Genomic DNA, 12828 nt, shown 5'->3' with positions numbered 1-12828 from the left:
CTGGGAATCAGCTGTGGTCACACTCCCATTTTGTATACCATAATGGTTAGAATATATATTATCTTGCTTCAATTCCACCTGCTTCAAATGTGCTCGTACAAGCTTATGCTCCCTCTAAACGCCGACTATAAAACAGAAAACTGGGAAACTGCCCGACATTATATCATGAAAATTTGACATGTGAAAAGACGCCCTAAGCATCCTTCGGGGCCTTGGTCATCTGCTTCAACAGGAAGCTGCGCTTGAAGTAGGTGTTAGGATGAACAATTGTGTCAAGGTCAGTCTGACTCCACGAGCCATCCTCCTTGACTTTCTTGATCTCATTCTTGTGTGTCGCCTCGAACACTCTGTTGCAAGCAATGTGATACCGCATCTTACCAACGTCCTCACGCACACCCCGCAGGACTTCCTTGTCATTGACGCCAGTGGCCTGGAGGAAGCCCACCAAGTTATCAACCGAGTAATGGCGATAGGGACAGCCGTGAGTCTGGCCAATGCCGGGATTCGAATCGCCGAGGATCTTCTGGCACGAGTAGGGAGTATAGCCCTTTCCGCGACGATTCACATCCCCACCGACCTCGCCATAGGCGTGACGGATATTGTACTTGTATTGGGAGTTGAACTCGTCATCGGTCTTGCCCTTGAACGACTGACGCCAGAACAAAATACACTCCTCCAAGGACAAGCCAATACCCTTCAGGAAGAGCGTATACTGTAGTCGACCGAAGTGCTTCAGGTGGTTGTTCTTGCGCAAGTTCACGTGCAAGCTCTTCATACACAACGGGAAATGCTGTTGGGCCAGTTGGTCGATGGAGCTGGCCGTGATCGGAGATCCGTCCACATACCCTTCGCCTTCCGAGTATACCGACTCGGCGCTGCCGAAGTTCTTTGAAAGATGATTGAGAATAGGCGTTAGACGATCATCCTCGTCCAAACGAGGGAGGGCACGACTCGTGAGCTAGAATTAATCAGCCACGAGATTTCATGTATTAAGCGTCACCACTGCAGACATACCTCGAGTGCGCGCTCCAAGCGAGCGGTAAACTCAGCCATGATCATGCTCAGCTGCTCTCGACCAGGAACATAAGCTTTGCCTTTTTTCAGGAAAACCGCGCGCCGTTCGACCAGTTCGGGAACCTTCTCCCAATCGACTTTATACCAGGTCTCATCATCAAGCCGACGCAGCCCGGGCGTGGAGCTGAGGAGACTTTCCGCAATCTCCGTCTTTTCAAAGTCACCCACAGGTTCCCAATCGAGATTCAAGCTATCGATGAATGCGCGCTTCTCCCTCGAGTCGTCCTGCTGGAAACGAAATCTAAACAGCATGGTCTCGGCGCGGGCGAAACGCCGACGGAGGTCCTCTGTGGCCGAGAACGCCAACCGGAGGATGAAATGGGAGTAATGGTCCTTTTGGCGCTCATTTTTCAAGCGGGGGTCTGCAGCGCCAGAGGGAGAGGATGTATTGGAGGAGAGAGGGAGGAATTTCTGTAGCAGGGGTGTAATGTAGGTCGCTGTCTCGGCGGGGGATTTGTTTCTATAAGAGCATGCTTCGATTTCGGCCAAGACTGTTTGGTATTAGTGGGTAGAAATACAACAGGAAGGTGTAAATTTGCATACTTTTCAGTCTGTCAATGGCCCATTGCTCGAATTGTTCGAGGGTGATCTCCGCGGTAGGAGGTATTTCATAAATGTTCAGACGGTGAGCATAGTCCTGCTGCTTGTACGCTGGGGTAGCAAATTGTCTTTTTTTAGGGTCAATAACAGCCCGTCGTTTGGGATCAATGCGATGGGCGTCTTGTCGAATCATGGTGTAGGTATTGTGTTGTCGAGAAACGAATGTATGAGATCTCCGCACTAAATTGGTCAACGCGAACGCGTCCCACGCGTAGAATCACGTGAAAGAAATCGGTTGGCGCATATTACGTAATACTGTACCCCAGCCCTGGGGCCCCGGGGGCTCCCTGGGGCTCCCTGGGGTGCTTGGCCTGAGCACGGGTGGTGGCTTTCCCCGATCAGAGCGTTTTCTACGACCATGTGGCACGACATGTGACATGAGCATTGATACCGAGTCCTGTAAGTAGATATATAAGTCTTTGATCTTCGCTCGGGGTAGTTATGTTATGTTCTCGTATAATATTTTCATAATTACCTACATAGACTTGAGTGCTGCCATACAGCTTACCTCGGAGTCTTCACCGATAGCCGAAAAGATCAACCTCCCCGGGCGTCCCCGCAGAAGCAACATTCTCAAAAGAGTTAGCCTTGGAGATATGCGACCGGTTGTTTTCTAATCCCAGGCCTTCACTCTTCCCTTCAATCCATTATGCTGTCCTGATATTGTGCATATTTTCTCCCCGTCGTTCCTCCCGCATCCCCAGCATTTGAAACCGTCGAATTCTCCGTTCCAGCAACCTTGAACCTCAGCCCTCAGCATCAGCATCAGCAATCCCATATTATGTCGCATGTGACAAAGCAGCTCCGTAAGGCCGCGCGGATCATCTTGATTGGCGCGCCTGGAGTAGGAAAAGGGACACAGTCTGAGCGACTGCTATCCCGATTTCCACAGCTGGCTTCCATCAGCTCAGGTGATCTGTTGAGAGAAAATGTGCGCCTACGCACACCCCTCGGTAAGTAGAATGAGCAACGGCGCAGTTTCGTACAGAGCAGAGATCTCTAACATAGTAATAGGCCTGGAAGCCGAGGCCACAATGCAGTCCGGCAACCTTGTTCCCGACTCAATGATCCTGAAATTGATCTCCGATGATATGAAATCTAAGGGCTGGCTCCTCCCACCACTCCCATCCTCACCATCCGCAACATCCTCGTCATCTTCTTCAGCCGATACTTCCTCATCAGCCCACACAATCGATCCCTCTGCCTCATTTATTCTCGACGGGTTTCCCCGTACCGCAACTCAGGCAATAGCCTTGGACAGCCTAGTATCGGTCAACTTTGTCGTGCACATAATCACCCCTCCATCAGTGATTCTCGCCCGCATCGCATCACGCTGGGTCCACGAGCCCTCAGGGCGCGTGTATAATACAGACTTCCATCCACCAAAGGTGCCAGGCAGAGACGATGTCACGGGCGAGCCGCTGACGCAGCGAGAGGACGATTCTCTCGATACATGGAAGCAGCGTTTACAGAAGTTTGAGGAGACGAGCAAATCCCTCTTGGAGCACTATGACCGTCAAGGGTGTCTATTCCATGCGGAGGGTAATAGCTCCAACGAAATTAGCCCAAAATTGTTCGCTGAGGTTGAGCGGCGGTTCTGCTGAGCAAATAATAGCCTGCATACTGACTTTTGTCGTTGTATTCTCCTAATCTATAGGCGGATTACTCGAGTCTTGATGTCCATTTAGAAATTGGGGCCTGGTTTGGAACAAAACCCCCCGCGCATGTATAGATTAACGAAACTTGGTGTCATATTCAGCATTCAAAGTGCGATTTGATCATGATTGTCGCATACTATCCATACATTTACAACGCTGTATAGTGAAATGGTAGTCGTGCCATCTCGTCACATGCAAATGCAAATGCCAGAACATAAAAAACAACATATAAACGCTCATAGCCACAATCGCAAGCCCAGCTTACCGCGACCCGTTCATCTATTTCTGCCCGGTTTTCCCCTTCCCATTCCCCTTGCCATTCCCCTTCCCATTCCCCTTCCCATTCCCTTTCTCCATCGGAGGAGGATCTTCCATACCAATCCGCTTCTTATACTCTCTCGGACTCTCCCAAGCAGACCCGACACGACCATAATCCTTCCAAAGCCCCCTGGCTCGCTTCTTAGCCTGCCACTCGGCCTTGCGATATTTCTTCTCCATCTTTTCACCGCCAAATTCAGAGCCAACCTTCGCTTCATATACAGTAGCCAAGCCACGCTTCAGCATTTCGTAAGAAACATCCCGCCGACGGAATGGCGGAAAGTCAAATGCGCGCCGGACGAAAACACTCGCTACCACGCGCGAGTATTGATCCTGGCGGTAGACGAGGGCACGAACTCGCCGGCCTGACAGGTAGGATGTTAGCCAGGCGTGTGCGTCTCGCGCGAAAGGTTGTTCGGGGTGGCCGAAGTGGCCTAGTTCTGGGGCGTCGACGCCAGCGAGGCGGATGTGGATCTGGGGTTGAGTGAATATGTAAGCTATTTGTAGATATAAAGAATGGGCCTGTGGTATGATATGTAGAGGCATAGTTATGCCTGTTCTGAGCAGCAAGCGAATAGGTGAGTGGTGGGTGACGAACGGTTTTATCCTTCAGATCCTTCTTCACAGTGGGAACTTTTTTCCACGGTAACCAGCCCCATCCAGCCATGCGGCCTCCCGGTGTATGAAATATCCTGAAATTGTCTCCATCGCCGACGCTTGTGACTTGGCCGAAGATGCTCCGCCGTCGAAGATACGAGGACGAGATGCTGGGCGCGTCGGGGATGCGCCGTAGGTAGCGGCGGTGGAAGCGCACTGCAATAAGAATGCCGCTTGTCAGGACGAGGGTTGGGACAATGGTTCTGACTTCTGTGAATGCTGTCCAGTCGAAGATGGAACTCGGGTTGTTCGCCGCGGAGGAGAGCCAGGAGCCGGGTGTTTGTTTTTGGTCGTCATTGGTCGACTCGGAGCTCCATGGCGGCCATCGCATCACGACCCATGCCACACAAGTGGCAAGTTTACGTGGTGTGAGAACGAGGGTTTGGTGAGGGGTGTTGACAGTTGTTGGGGTAAAAGTTGATCAGTCAAGCGGTAAAGCAGCAACCACCAATTCCTCTTATTAGTAAACAACCAATGACCTTGAAATAACTACAACTAACTATTGGAGGGATCGTTGTAGAATGATGCCCAAAATGATGCCTACGTGGCTTCTCAAATGTCTTTCATTCTTATGTAGGTACTCAGCGGCCATTACTACCATACTCGCCATTGACATGGAAGTTGTAGACTTTACTTGGGTATAATATACGAAGGTGGTGAAATGTATTGACGTATAGAGGACCTTTCTACATGTGTAATCAGGGATATTATAACTAGCTAAATAGTGCGTCCAAAAACAAGTACTACATGGGAGCTTAAGCAAGTAAGGCATGACATGACCATGTACAGATCTATAGTGATATTGAAAAGCTGGAAACACAAGTATCTATCATATCAAGTGTTTCCAACAAGAAAATGCCGGGAAATGTCTAGACTGTTCAAAACCCACCAAAATTTCCAATGGCACGCCAACGCGCCAGTTAGGTAAACACAGTTCGGAAAAATCCCACCGTCTGACTATAAAACAATTACTTTAGGGTAGCAGGCATGCTAGTCTTGGCCTTTTCCGCTGCCAAGTCCACTGCCTTACGCAATTTATCCTTCTTGATGTTCTTGAGGTAGGCGAACAGGACAATGAAAAGGAGCTCCATCCTTTGCGAGAGTTAGCACAAGCAAATGCGAAATTATGAACAGAAACACATACCTCTCCTTCGTCATCATCAGCAGACCTTGGACCAAAAGACCCTTCAGAATCTGAGGTCCAATGCCCTTGAAGAGGGAAAAGAGACCCTCATTATCGACAATATGCTTCATGACCTCGCCAAAGGTCTTGAAGGGCTTGCCATTCCGGCTAGGCGGTGGGCGAGACTGCAGTCCAACCTTTGCGACGATCAGAGGCTGGGTTGCGATCGTGGCCAAAGCCTTGGACATGGCACCAAGCACTAATTTCATAATTAGCAAGTCGTTGTTGACCCCGGTGATTGCCACTACTCACGGAATGCCTCCCAGGGCTTGAGGTTGTTCTTCCCCGGGAAGATAACCTCCTTCAGGCGCTGGTATGCACCATAGGTGATGGCCGGGTTAACGACCAGAATCAAGCTGGCCTTCAGGCCGCGCCACAGGCCGGTCCAGCCGTCCTCGCTCTCGACCACCTCCCGACCCGTCTCGATCAACCCCTTCTTATCGCCCTTTGGCTGTGTCTGCTGCCGGGTTGTAATAACAGCCACCGGGATAGTAAAAATCTGAGCCACGGCACCAGAGACGGCGCCCAGGGAAAGCTCAATCGCTGTGCCGGGAGCCTGAGACGACTTGGTAGAAGTCACGTAGAGCGTTCTTACGACGCTGTACCAATAGAAGTATGCGAAGTTTGTTGAGGCGACACCTAGAAGGGCTCCAACCATTCCGGAGTACAGACCACTATAGCCCTCTTTCCCCACGATTTTGGTGATGGCATCCATGGTGGATTCATAATGTTCGACATCGTCGGCTTGCACGGATGCATTCTTCTCCTTGACTTGTACTTGTAGTTTTGTCTTGACTCTACAGGATGAAGAGCGATAGAGTCAGCGAGATTTGATCTGATAATTTGAGGACTGTTTTATCTGGGACCTCACAAGTCAAGCGGGTACACCATCGCGTTCGCGAGGACGGCGCCTGTCGCACCCGCCACGGCGCTGCCCCATGGCGACAGCACAGGTTTGGATTGACCAGTCATAATGTCGGTTTAGGGTATTCGAAATCAAATGAACGCGACGATTAAGAATATGATATAGGGAGAGGGCTCGCTTCTCTTAGCGGCCGGGCGACACGAGAAATATTGAGCGGGGCTCGACACAGCTTGGCTCCGAACAACGGAGAAGGTGAGATTGAGGAGAAAGCACAATGGGGAAATGGATAGAGACGATGATCATACCGAAGTCACCCGAACCATAAAAAAAAAGAGAGACCGAGCTCATGCGGGAATTCACAAATGCACCTCGGCGCTATCACCTAAAAAACAAGCCGAGGTCCACTTCGGGGTGAGGTCGGTATGGGCTTATGTCATGACTTCACTTCACTTTACAGAGTTAACTAACTAAATATGTGCTTGATGGGATAATTTTCATTATATTGTGTACAGTATTCTCAATATACCAATTATTACCAAATGTATCGATCTCTACAATAGTAAGTCGCGGAATATTTCACAATCTGTAAAGGGCCCTCTCGGCTCAGCCTAATCCGGTAATTTACTTGCTGTTCGATCTGATTACCTGGATACCCCACGACCGGTCAACGCAAGTATGTCTAGACCTGCTCCCACACAGTCCTACATATCTCAAGCATTGGTACCGAATTATGTTTCTCAATTATACCTGAAGGAAGCTAATGACTTGATAGAGCGCTGAAGAGGCAGTAGCCACAGCGACCTCCCAGAAAGCGGCATTGGAGGCAGCCATCAATGCCGCGGAGCATTACATGAAAGCGTTGCGCTTGGCGCCCGCCGAGGATAAAAAACAACTAGATAAAAAATGCAAGGAATTGCTGTCCAAAGCTGAGAAGATCAAGGCTGCTGCTGACTGGCAGTCGGCTGCTCGTGCGGGGCCCCAGAAAGCCTTCCCCAGCCTACGGCCGCCGGCATCCACGCGGAAGCTCACCACCCGTGAAGAAATCATTATCCTCGAGGGCGCCAAACTTAATGGCTACATCTTTCCACCATGGAGTCGCGCCCCGCTTCAGGATGAGTTTGTATTCAAAGGGCAGCCTTTTACGTATGTCGAGAAGATGGCCCAATGCTGATCTATTCTAACCGGGTATAGGGATGCGCCTGATTTGCACCTCTCTGAATGCCAGAGAGAAATTTTCGCGGGCTGGAAACGGCCGCACGATCTGCTACGAACAAATAACGCGGCCAATCAGGTACATGATGCAATTGAACCAGCTATGTCGACTTCAAAACAAACAGATCTCGTGCAGGATGTCTTGACAGATTGCTCAGTGGTCGCGAGCCTCTGTGCCACAACATCTCGATCGGAACGAGGTCTAGGGCAGGTATGGACTTACTTGATCCCACGTCGAGGAATCTTGAAAAGCTAATCCGAGCAGCATGCATCACCGACATTGTACCCGTGCAGTGAGGATAGGAACCCGATACTTTCGCATTCTGGGAAGTACATATTTCGGTTCTACTTCAACGGATCTTTCCGGAAGGTAGTGATAGATGATCGATTGCCATCGTCAAAGACTACACGCTCACTCCACGTAATCGATCGCAATAACTCGAATTTTTTGTGGCCTGCTCTTGTGGAGAAGGCCTACTTGAAGGTCCGTGGAGGCTATGACTTCCCAGGAAGTAACTCAGGGACCGACCTTTGGGTGCTTACTGGTTGGATCCCGGAACAAGTCTGTTTACACCACGACGATTTGACCTCCGATGAGATTTGGGGACGTTTATACAGTGCCTTCTCACATGGCGATGTAGTTTTGACTATCGGCACTGGGAAGCTGACTGAACGAGAACAACAAGGCCTGGGGCTGGTGGGCGAGCACGATTATGCTATCTTGGACTTAAAGGAAGTCCAGGGTCGTCGTCGGTTTCTTTTGAAGAACCCGTGGGCCGGTGCAGAACCCCACATACAAAGCAGCCTTACGGCTGATCTCGGCTCACTCAGCCTAAATGATAAACCTCCCCTTTCCCCAGGGACGTTTTGGATGGATTGTGAACAAGTTCTCCAAAATTTCGAGAACCTTTACCTTAACTGGAATCCTGGTTTGTTCAAATACCGCGAGGACATTCATTTTACTTGGGATTTGTCGCACGGTCAAGTTATGACCGGCTGCTTCGTGAAGAATCCCCAATTCTCCATCTCCAGTGATGGAGGAACGGTCTGGCTGCTGCTTGGGAAACATTTTAAGACAAACCAGCAACAATTTAGTTCTGGGGGATCGGAGAATGGAACGGGCTTTATCAGCATCTACATATTTCAAGCAGATGGCCGCAGAGTGTCTCTCAATGACGGTGCGCTCCATCGTGGACCATACGTGGACTCTCCGAACACGCTTATGAGGCTGGAAATGCCTCCCAAGTCAACCTACACCGCAGTGGTCTCACAGCAATCACTCCCATCATCTACCCAGAATTTCACTCTCTCTGCATTTTCAACCGCTCCTGTGGCCGTGGCACGATCGCTAGATAAATATCTATGCTTGACCAAGGCAAGTGGTTCCTGGACAACAATGACAGCTGGCGGGAATGCCGAGTCACCTCGATACCACTCCAATCCACAATTCAGTATACGAATTTCTGAACCGACAGATATCTCGATATTGGTCGAGACCACTGAAGCGGAGCTAGCGACCCACGTAAAAATATTTTGGTCAAACGGGCAGCGCATATCGCGCGTGCGAAGCCGAGACATCATTGCAGATAGTGGCGAGTACCGTCGCGGATGCGCACTGGCCGAGACTAGATGCTTGGACAGAGGCACCTACACCATTATCTGCTCTACCTTTGCACCTGACCAGCTTGGCCGTTTCACGTTATGGATCTCATCCACGATCCCGTGTGTAGTCCAGCCCTTGGTTTCCGAGTCTGCTGGGCGGCGCGCCGTACTATCCGAAGTGGGTGTTTTATCTCCGGGTAAGGACCGGATGCTGGCCTCGCTACAGGTCTCCCGTTTGACACGCATCCGACTTATTGCGAGGAATAAGCGGTCCACGATCGGCTCTCGCGCTGTTGCTCCATCTCCTGTGTTGATGACCGTGGAGCTGGGTCAGGGGCCATATAAGGAGATACTGGCCACGTCAGAGGATGGAACTCACAGCGATGCTGCGTCCGGGGTACGAATCGATGATTTCGATTTGCTACCCAATGCCGAGTCACGCTGTGTGTGGATTGTTATTGAGCGCATCGGGGGTCCAGGAGGGCAGGTGGAGGATCATTTTGAAGTGGAAGCATTGGCCGAGGAGAGAGTGGAGATTGGCAAGTGGACGAATGAAGATGAATGATACCCAGTACAGTCGGACAAATATATCATGAAATAGTTTCGCAATTTCATAGATCTTCAAATCGTGGTAGATAAGGTCCGCATAGTAGATAAGATCCGATAAGGGCCCCTACATAGGCCCCCGCACGGGCGGTGGAAACTCCGCGAGCTCCAAACGTCATTTGTTCACTACATGCATCTTCTCCTTAACATCACAAAAATCCTGAACCATGACGAGTAATATACCAGCTGGACTCCGATCGGCAGATATTGGGCGATTTGCAATCAGGGCAGCTCAGATCGAGAATGCCAAACCTGTGATTGCCTATTGGTGTGAGTCGCAAGACCCCGCGCAGAGCGCAACTGAACATTTGAGCTGATTGAACCCTATTCTATAGGCAATTTTCATATTGTGAACCAGATTATCGAAAGGGGTCTTCACAATTCCGATGATGCGATCAAACTCTACACGACAAGCCTCGTGGACAAGCTGGAACAAGTGAGTCGTGCTCCCCACACTAGTCTCTATTCCGCATCCCGTGGTTGAGATCTAGCAGCTGATCATATTGGCATGAAATAGTTCAAAGTAGAAAACCCAGACAATGATACAGTGACAGACACTGTTGCGGCGAGTGCCTATGTCGAGCAATTTGGGTTGGAGGTCTTCAGCCGTGCTGAGGCCGCTATGAACGCTAACAAAGTCACAAAGTGAGCTCCACGTGTGATACTTTGGGCTATAAATGACTAATCGCCAAAAAGGCAGACGGCAGATACTTTCCAGGCAGCGGCTACGTTCCTTGAACTTTGTTCAATCTGGGGCCCCTTAGACCCAGAACTTGCTGGGCGGATCAAATTCGCCAAATTCCACGCGGTTCGGATTGTAAAGGCTTTCAAAGCCGGTGAAGATCCCAACGTGACAAATCCCGCGCCAAAGCAGGAAGAAGAACTAGTCAACGATCCTGATGTTGAGGCTTTTGACGAGTCGGTAGCGGAACAGGCCTCCAAGCCAGGACAAGCCTCCATCGAAGAGATCCCAGACGAGTCTGACCGTCTTGGACGAGAGCTGGCTCGGAAATCAACTCTCGATGAGTCGCTTCATCCATCACGGACATCGTCAACACCTCGTCCTCCGCCTGAGATCCCTTCTGTTCCTCGCAACGCACCTGGGTATCCTCCGCAGCCAGCGGATGCCGATCCCAACACAGGCGGATTAGAGCTCCCATCAACCCCAGCGACCATCGGCGGTTCGTCCTCGGTACCTAAGCTTCCAGATACCCCGACTGCATTCCAGTCCTTTCCTCCGCCACCCGAGGATCCATCTGTATCCACTCCGGACCCGGCTTCTTTCTACAATACTTCAGGTGCTAGTGCTCCTATCCAGCCTCCCGCTGCTCCGACATATGTTCCACCCTCAGCTGCGAGCGTCCCGGTTGCCTCGGCTCCCTATTTCCCGTCCCAACCATCACATGGCCTAGACGATAGCACTGTGCAGTTGGCGCAGAAACATGCTCGTTGGGCGGTCTCTGCTCTGACTTTCGACGATGTTGACACCGCTATCAAGGAGCTCAGAAACTCGCTGAAGTGTCTAGGCGCATCATGATCCTATGGGCTTGTGTGATCTCAATCTTGCTTTTGCAGTATGAACATATCTTACTTTGGCTATTATGAAATGTATTGGCTTTGAGTGGAACTCTTTCGTGTTCATGATTCGTATCCAAGATGAATCTATCTTTTGTTCGTGTTTATTCATCTCGAGCGTCCTTCCGACGTCCCGCTAGGAAATTTAATGTGGCATAATTTTATAACGAGAATATAGGCTCGGATAGATACCTGCAATATTACCTTACTCATCATTAAAAGTGAATAATTACATACATATGTATGGAAAAGGTGTTCAACCTATAATTACGTCTATGTGATTGAATAGGTCATGTCTGTAAGGTACAAGATCGGCCCCACTTTCCGACTCCACCGTTCCAAGATTCAAGGCAAGAGGTTTGATACCTATGTAGCATGCCGGGAGACAATAGTTAGGCCTACCTATATTCCAATGTTACTCTTTCTTAGTGATCAACCATGAGCCAATTCCACATTCGTATAAATCAAAGGCTGAGAGATCTTACATAGAAATTGCTGGACCCTGGTAGTGGTTAGGTTTACGCTGCCGATATGATCTATGTTTTAGTGCATTTAAAAGAATGTCCGAATCCCTTGGTTGCGACTTGATTGTAGGAGGGATATACTCATCTACCAATGAGAATGTGTTAGCTCCCTTCGACCATCCAGATACTCCAATGTACAACACCCTTTGTGTATACCAAACCTACGACATGCCGAGTGATCAACCTTATGACCATCGTCCTTAATTATTAACAACATTATAATGCGTGTTAGCTAGGACTGCTAAGCTGCACGACTAGCAACAAGCCGAGAATACGCTTCCCACACCCTCGACGCTTATGAGCAAACATAGTAGACTACTAACCTGTGAAGGCAATTGGCTTGTTCAACTCAACCCATGGTCCATCGGTCGCTTTCCTAGAACCCATGAGCGAAAGATATTCAAAAACATAGAAGAACAGTGTCCGACTTCTCGCTAGACAACGAGATTTAATACCATTACATTACGTTATCTCTTATGCCTGTCAAGATATATACATCACAACTGTACACTCTCGCTTTCTATATGCTTAGCTTCGATTCCAGTCGACGTATTTTGTAGTCACGACAAGCGGGCTTTGGAGGTCGCTAATCATGAAAGAGGCCATATAAATTCGGAATGCCGTAGCGAGGTTTCCTTCTAGAATTTTCGAGGCTTATATCAAACTTTACAATGCGGCTCCACTATATTAGCTAAATTTATGTTGTTATCACGAATTTTATCTCTGTTCTACAGACCACGAGATGTGGCTATCAGCATGAGGGTCCTAGCATGCGATATGATTCGAGAAGGCACAGACCAGACCCGTTCTTGAAGAATCTGCCAACATCTTTCCGATATCACCACATCCCTCTAATTTAAGTTACATTTTGTTCCATATGTTTTTCAGGCCTCTAAAGCAGACTCTATGGAGTTGGACACGGGTGAGCAAGCCCCTTACCTAGCCGCTCACCCC

The 12828-nt window shown here is 49.6% G+C and overlaps 6 protein-coding genes across 6 annotated transcripts; 3 read left to right on the top strand and 3 right to left on the bottom strand.

Moving 5' to 3' along the window:
• Nucleotides 1-193: 193 nt before the first annotated feature.
• LCP9604111_4318 (DNA primase subunit PRI2) lies at nt 194-1807 on the bottom strand (the record flags this gene model as incomplete). Its single annotated transcript, XM_039072004.1, has 3 exons — nt 194-958; nt 1015-1565; nt 1618-1807. 3 exons carry the CDS (start codon nt 1805-1807, stop codon nt 194-196), a joined length of 1506 nt encoding a protein of 501 aa, XP_038929880.1.
• A 648-nt stretch (nt 1808-2455) lies between these two features.
• On the top strand, nt 2456-3278 carry LCP9604111_4317 (adenylate kinase ADK2; the record flags this gene model as incomplete). The annotated part of the gene is made up of 2 exons (XM_039072003.1): nt 2456-2627; nt 2689-3278. The coding sequence occupies 2 exons, from the start codon at nt 2456-2458 to the stop codon at nt 3276-3278; spliced, it is 762 nt and encodes a 253-aa protein (XP_038929879.1).
• Nucleotides 3279-3611: 333 nt separating this feature from the next.
• LCP9604111_4316 (thermonuclease family protein) lies at nt 3612-4638 on the bottom strand (the record flags this gene model as incomplete). The annotated part of the gene is made up of 2 exons (XM_039072002.1): nt 3612-4124; nt 4249-4638. The coding sequence occupies 2 exons, from the start codon at nt 4636-4638 to the stop codon at nt 3612-3614; spliced, it is 903 nt and encodes a 300-aa protein (XP_038929878.1).
• A 637-nt stretch (nt 4639-5275) lies between these two features.
• Nucleotides 5276-6462, bottom strand: LCP9604111_4315 (putative peroxisomal carrier protein; the record flags this gene model as incomplete). The annotated part of the gene is made up of 4 exons (XM_039072001.1): nt 5276-5399; nt 5452-5689; nt 5743-6287; nt 6362-6462. The coding sequence occupies 4 exons, from the start codon at nt 6460-6462 to the stop codon at nt 5276-5278; spliced, it is 1008 nt and encodes a 335-aa protein (XP_038929877.1).
• A 568-nt stretch (nt 6463-7030) lies between these two features.
• Nucleotides 7031-9734, top strand: LCP9604111_4314 (calpain-like protease PalBory; the record flags this gene model as incomplete). The annotated part of the gene is made up of 4 exons (XM_039072000.1): nt 7031-7075; nt 7128-7498; nt 7547-7778; nt 7833-9734. 4 exons carry the CDS (start codon nt 7031-7033, stop codon nt 9732-9734), a joined length of 2550 nt encoding a protein of 849 aa, XP_038929876.1.
• A 208-nt stretch (nt 9735-9942) lies between these two features.
• LCP9604111_4313 (uncharacterized protein) lies at nt 9943-11312 on the top strand (the record flags this gene model as incomplete). Its single annotated transcript, XM_039071999.1, has 4 exons — nt 9943-10045; nt 10111-10211; nt 10293-10420; nt 10472-11312. The coding sequence occupies 4 exons, from the start codon at nt 9943-9945 to the stop codon at nt 11310-11312; spliced, it is 1173 nt and encodes a 390-aa protein (XP_038929875.1).
• Between the last annotated feature and the right edge of the window lie 1516 nt (nt 11313-12828).

Source organism: Penicillium roqueforti, assembly GCF_015533775.1.
Source record: "Penicillium roqueforti strain LCP96 04111 chromosome Unknown scaffold_08, whole genome shotgun sequence".
In the NCBI taxonomy this organism is placed as follows: domain Eukaryota; kingdom Fungi; phylum Ascomycota; class Eurotiomycetes; order Eurotiales; family Aspergillaceae; genus Penicillium; species Penicillium roqueforti.
The sequence above is the reverse complement of the archived record's forward strand: the minus strand, read 5'-3'. Positions and strand labels throughout refer to the sequence as shown.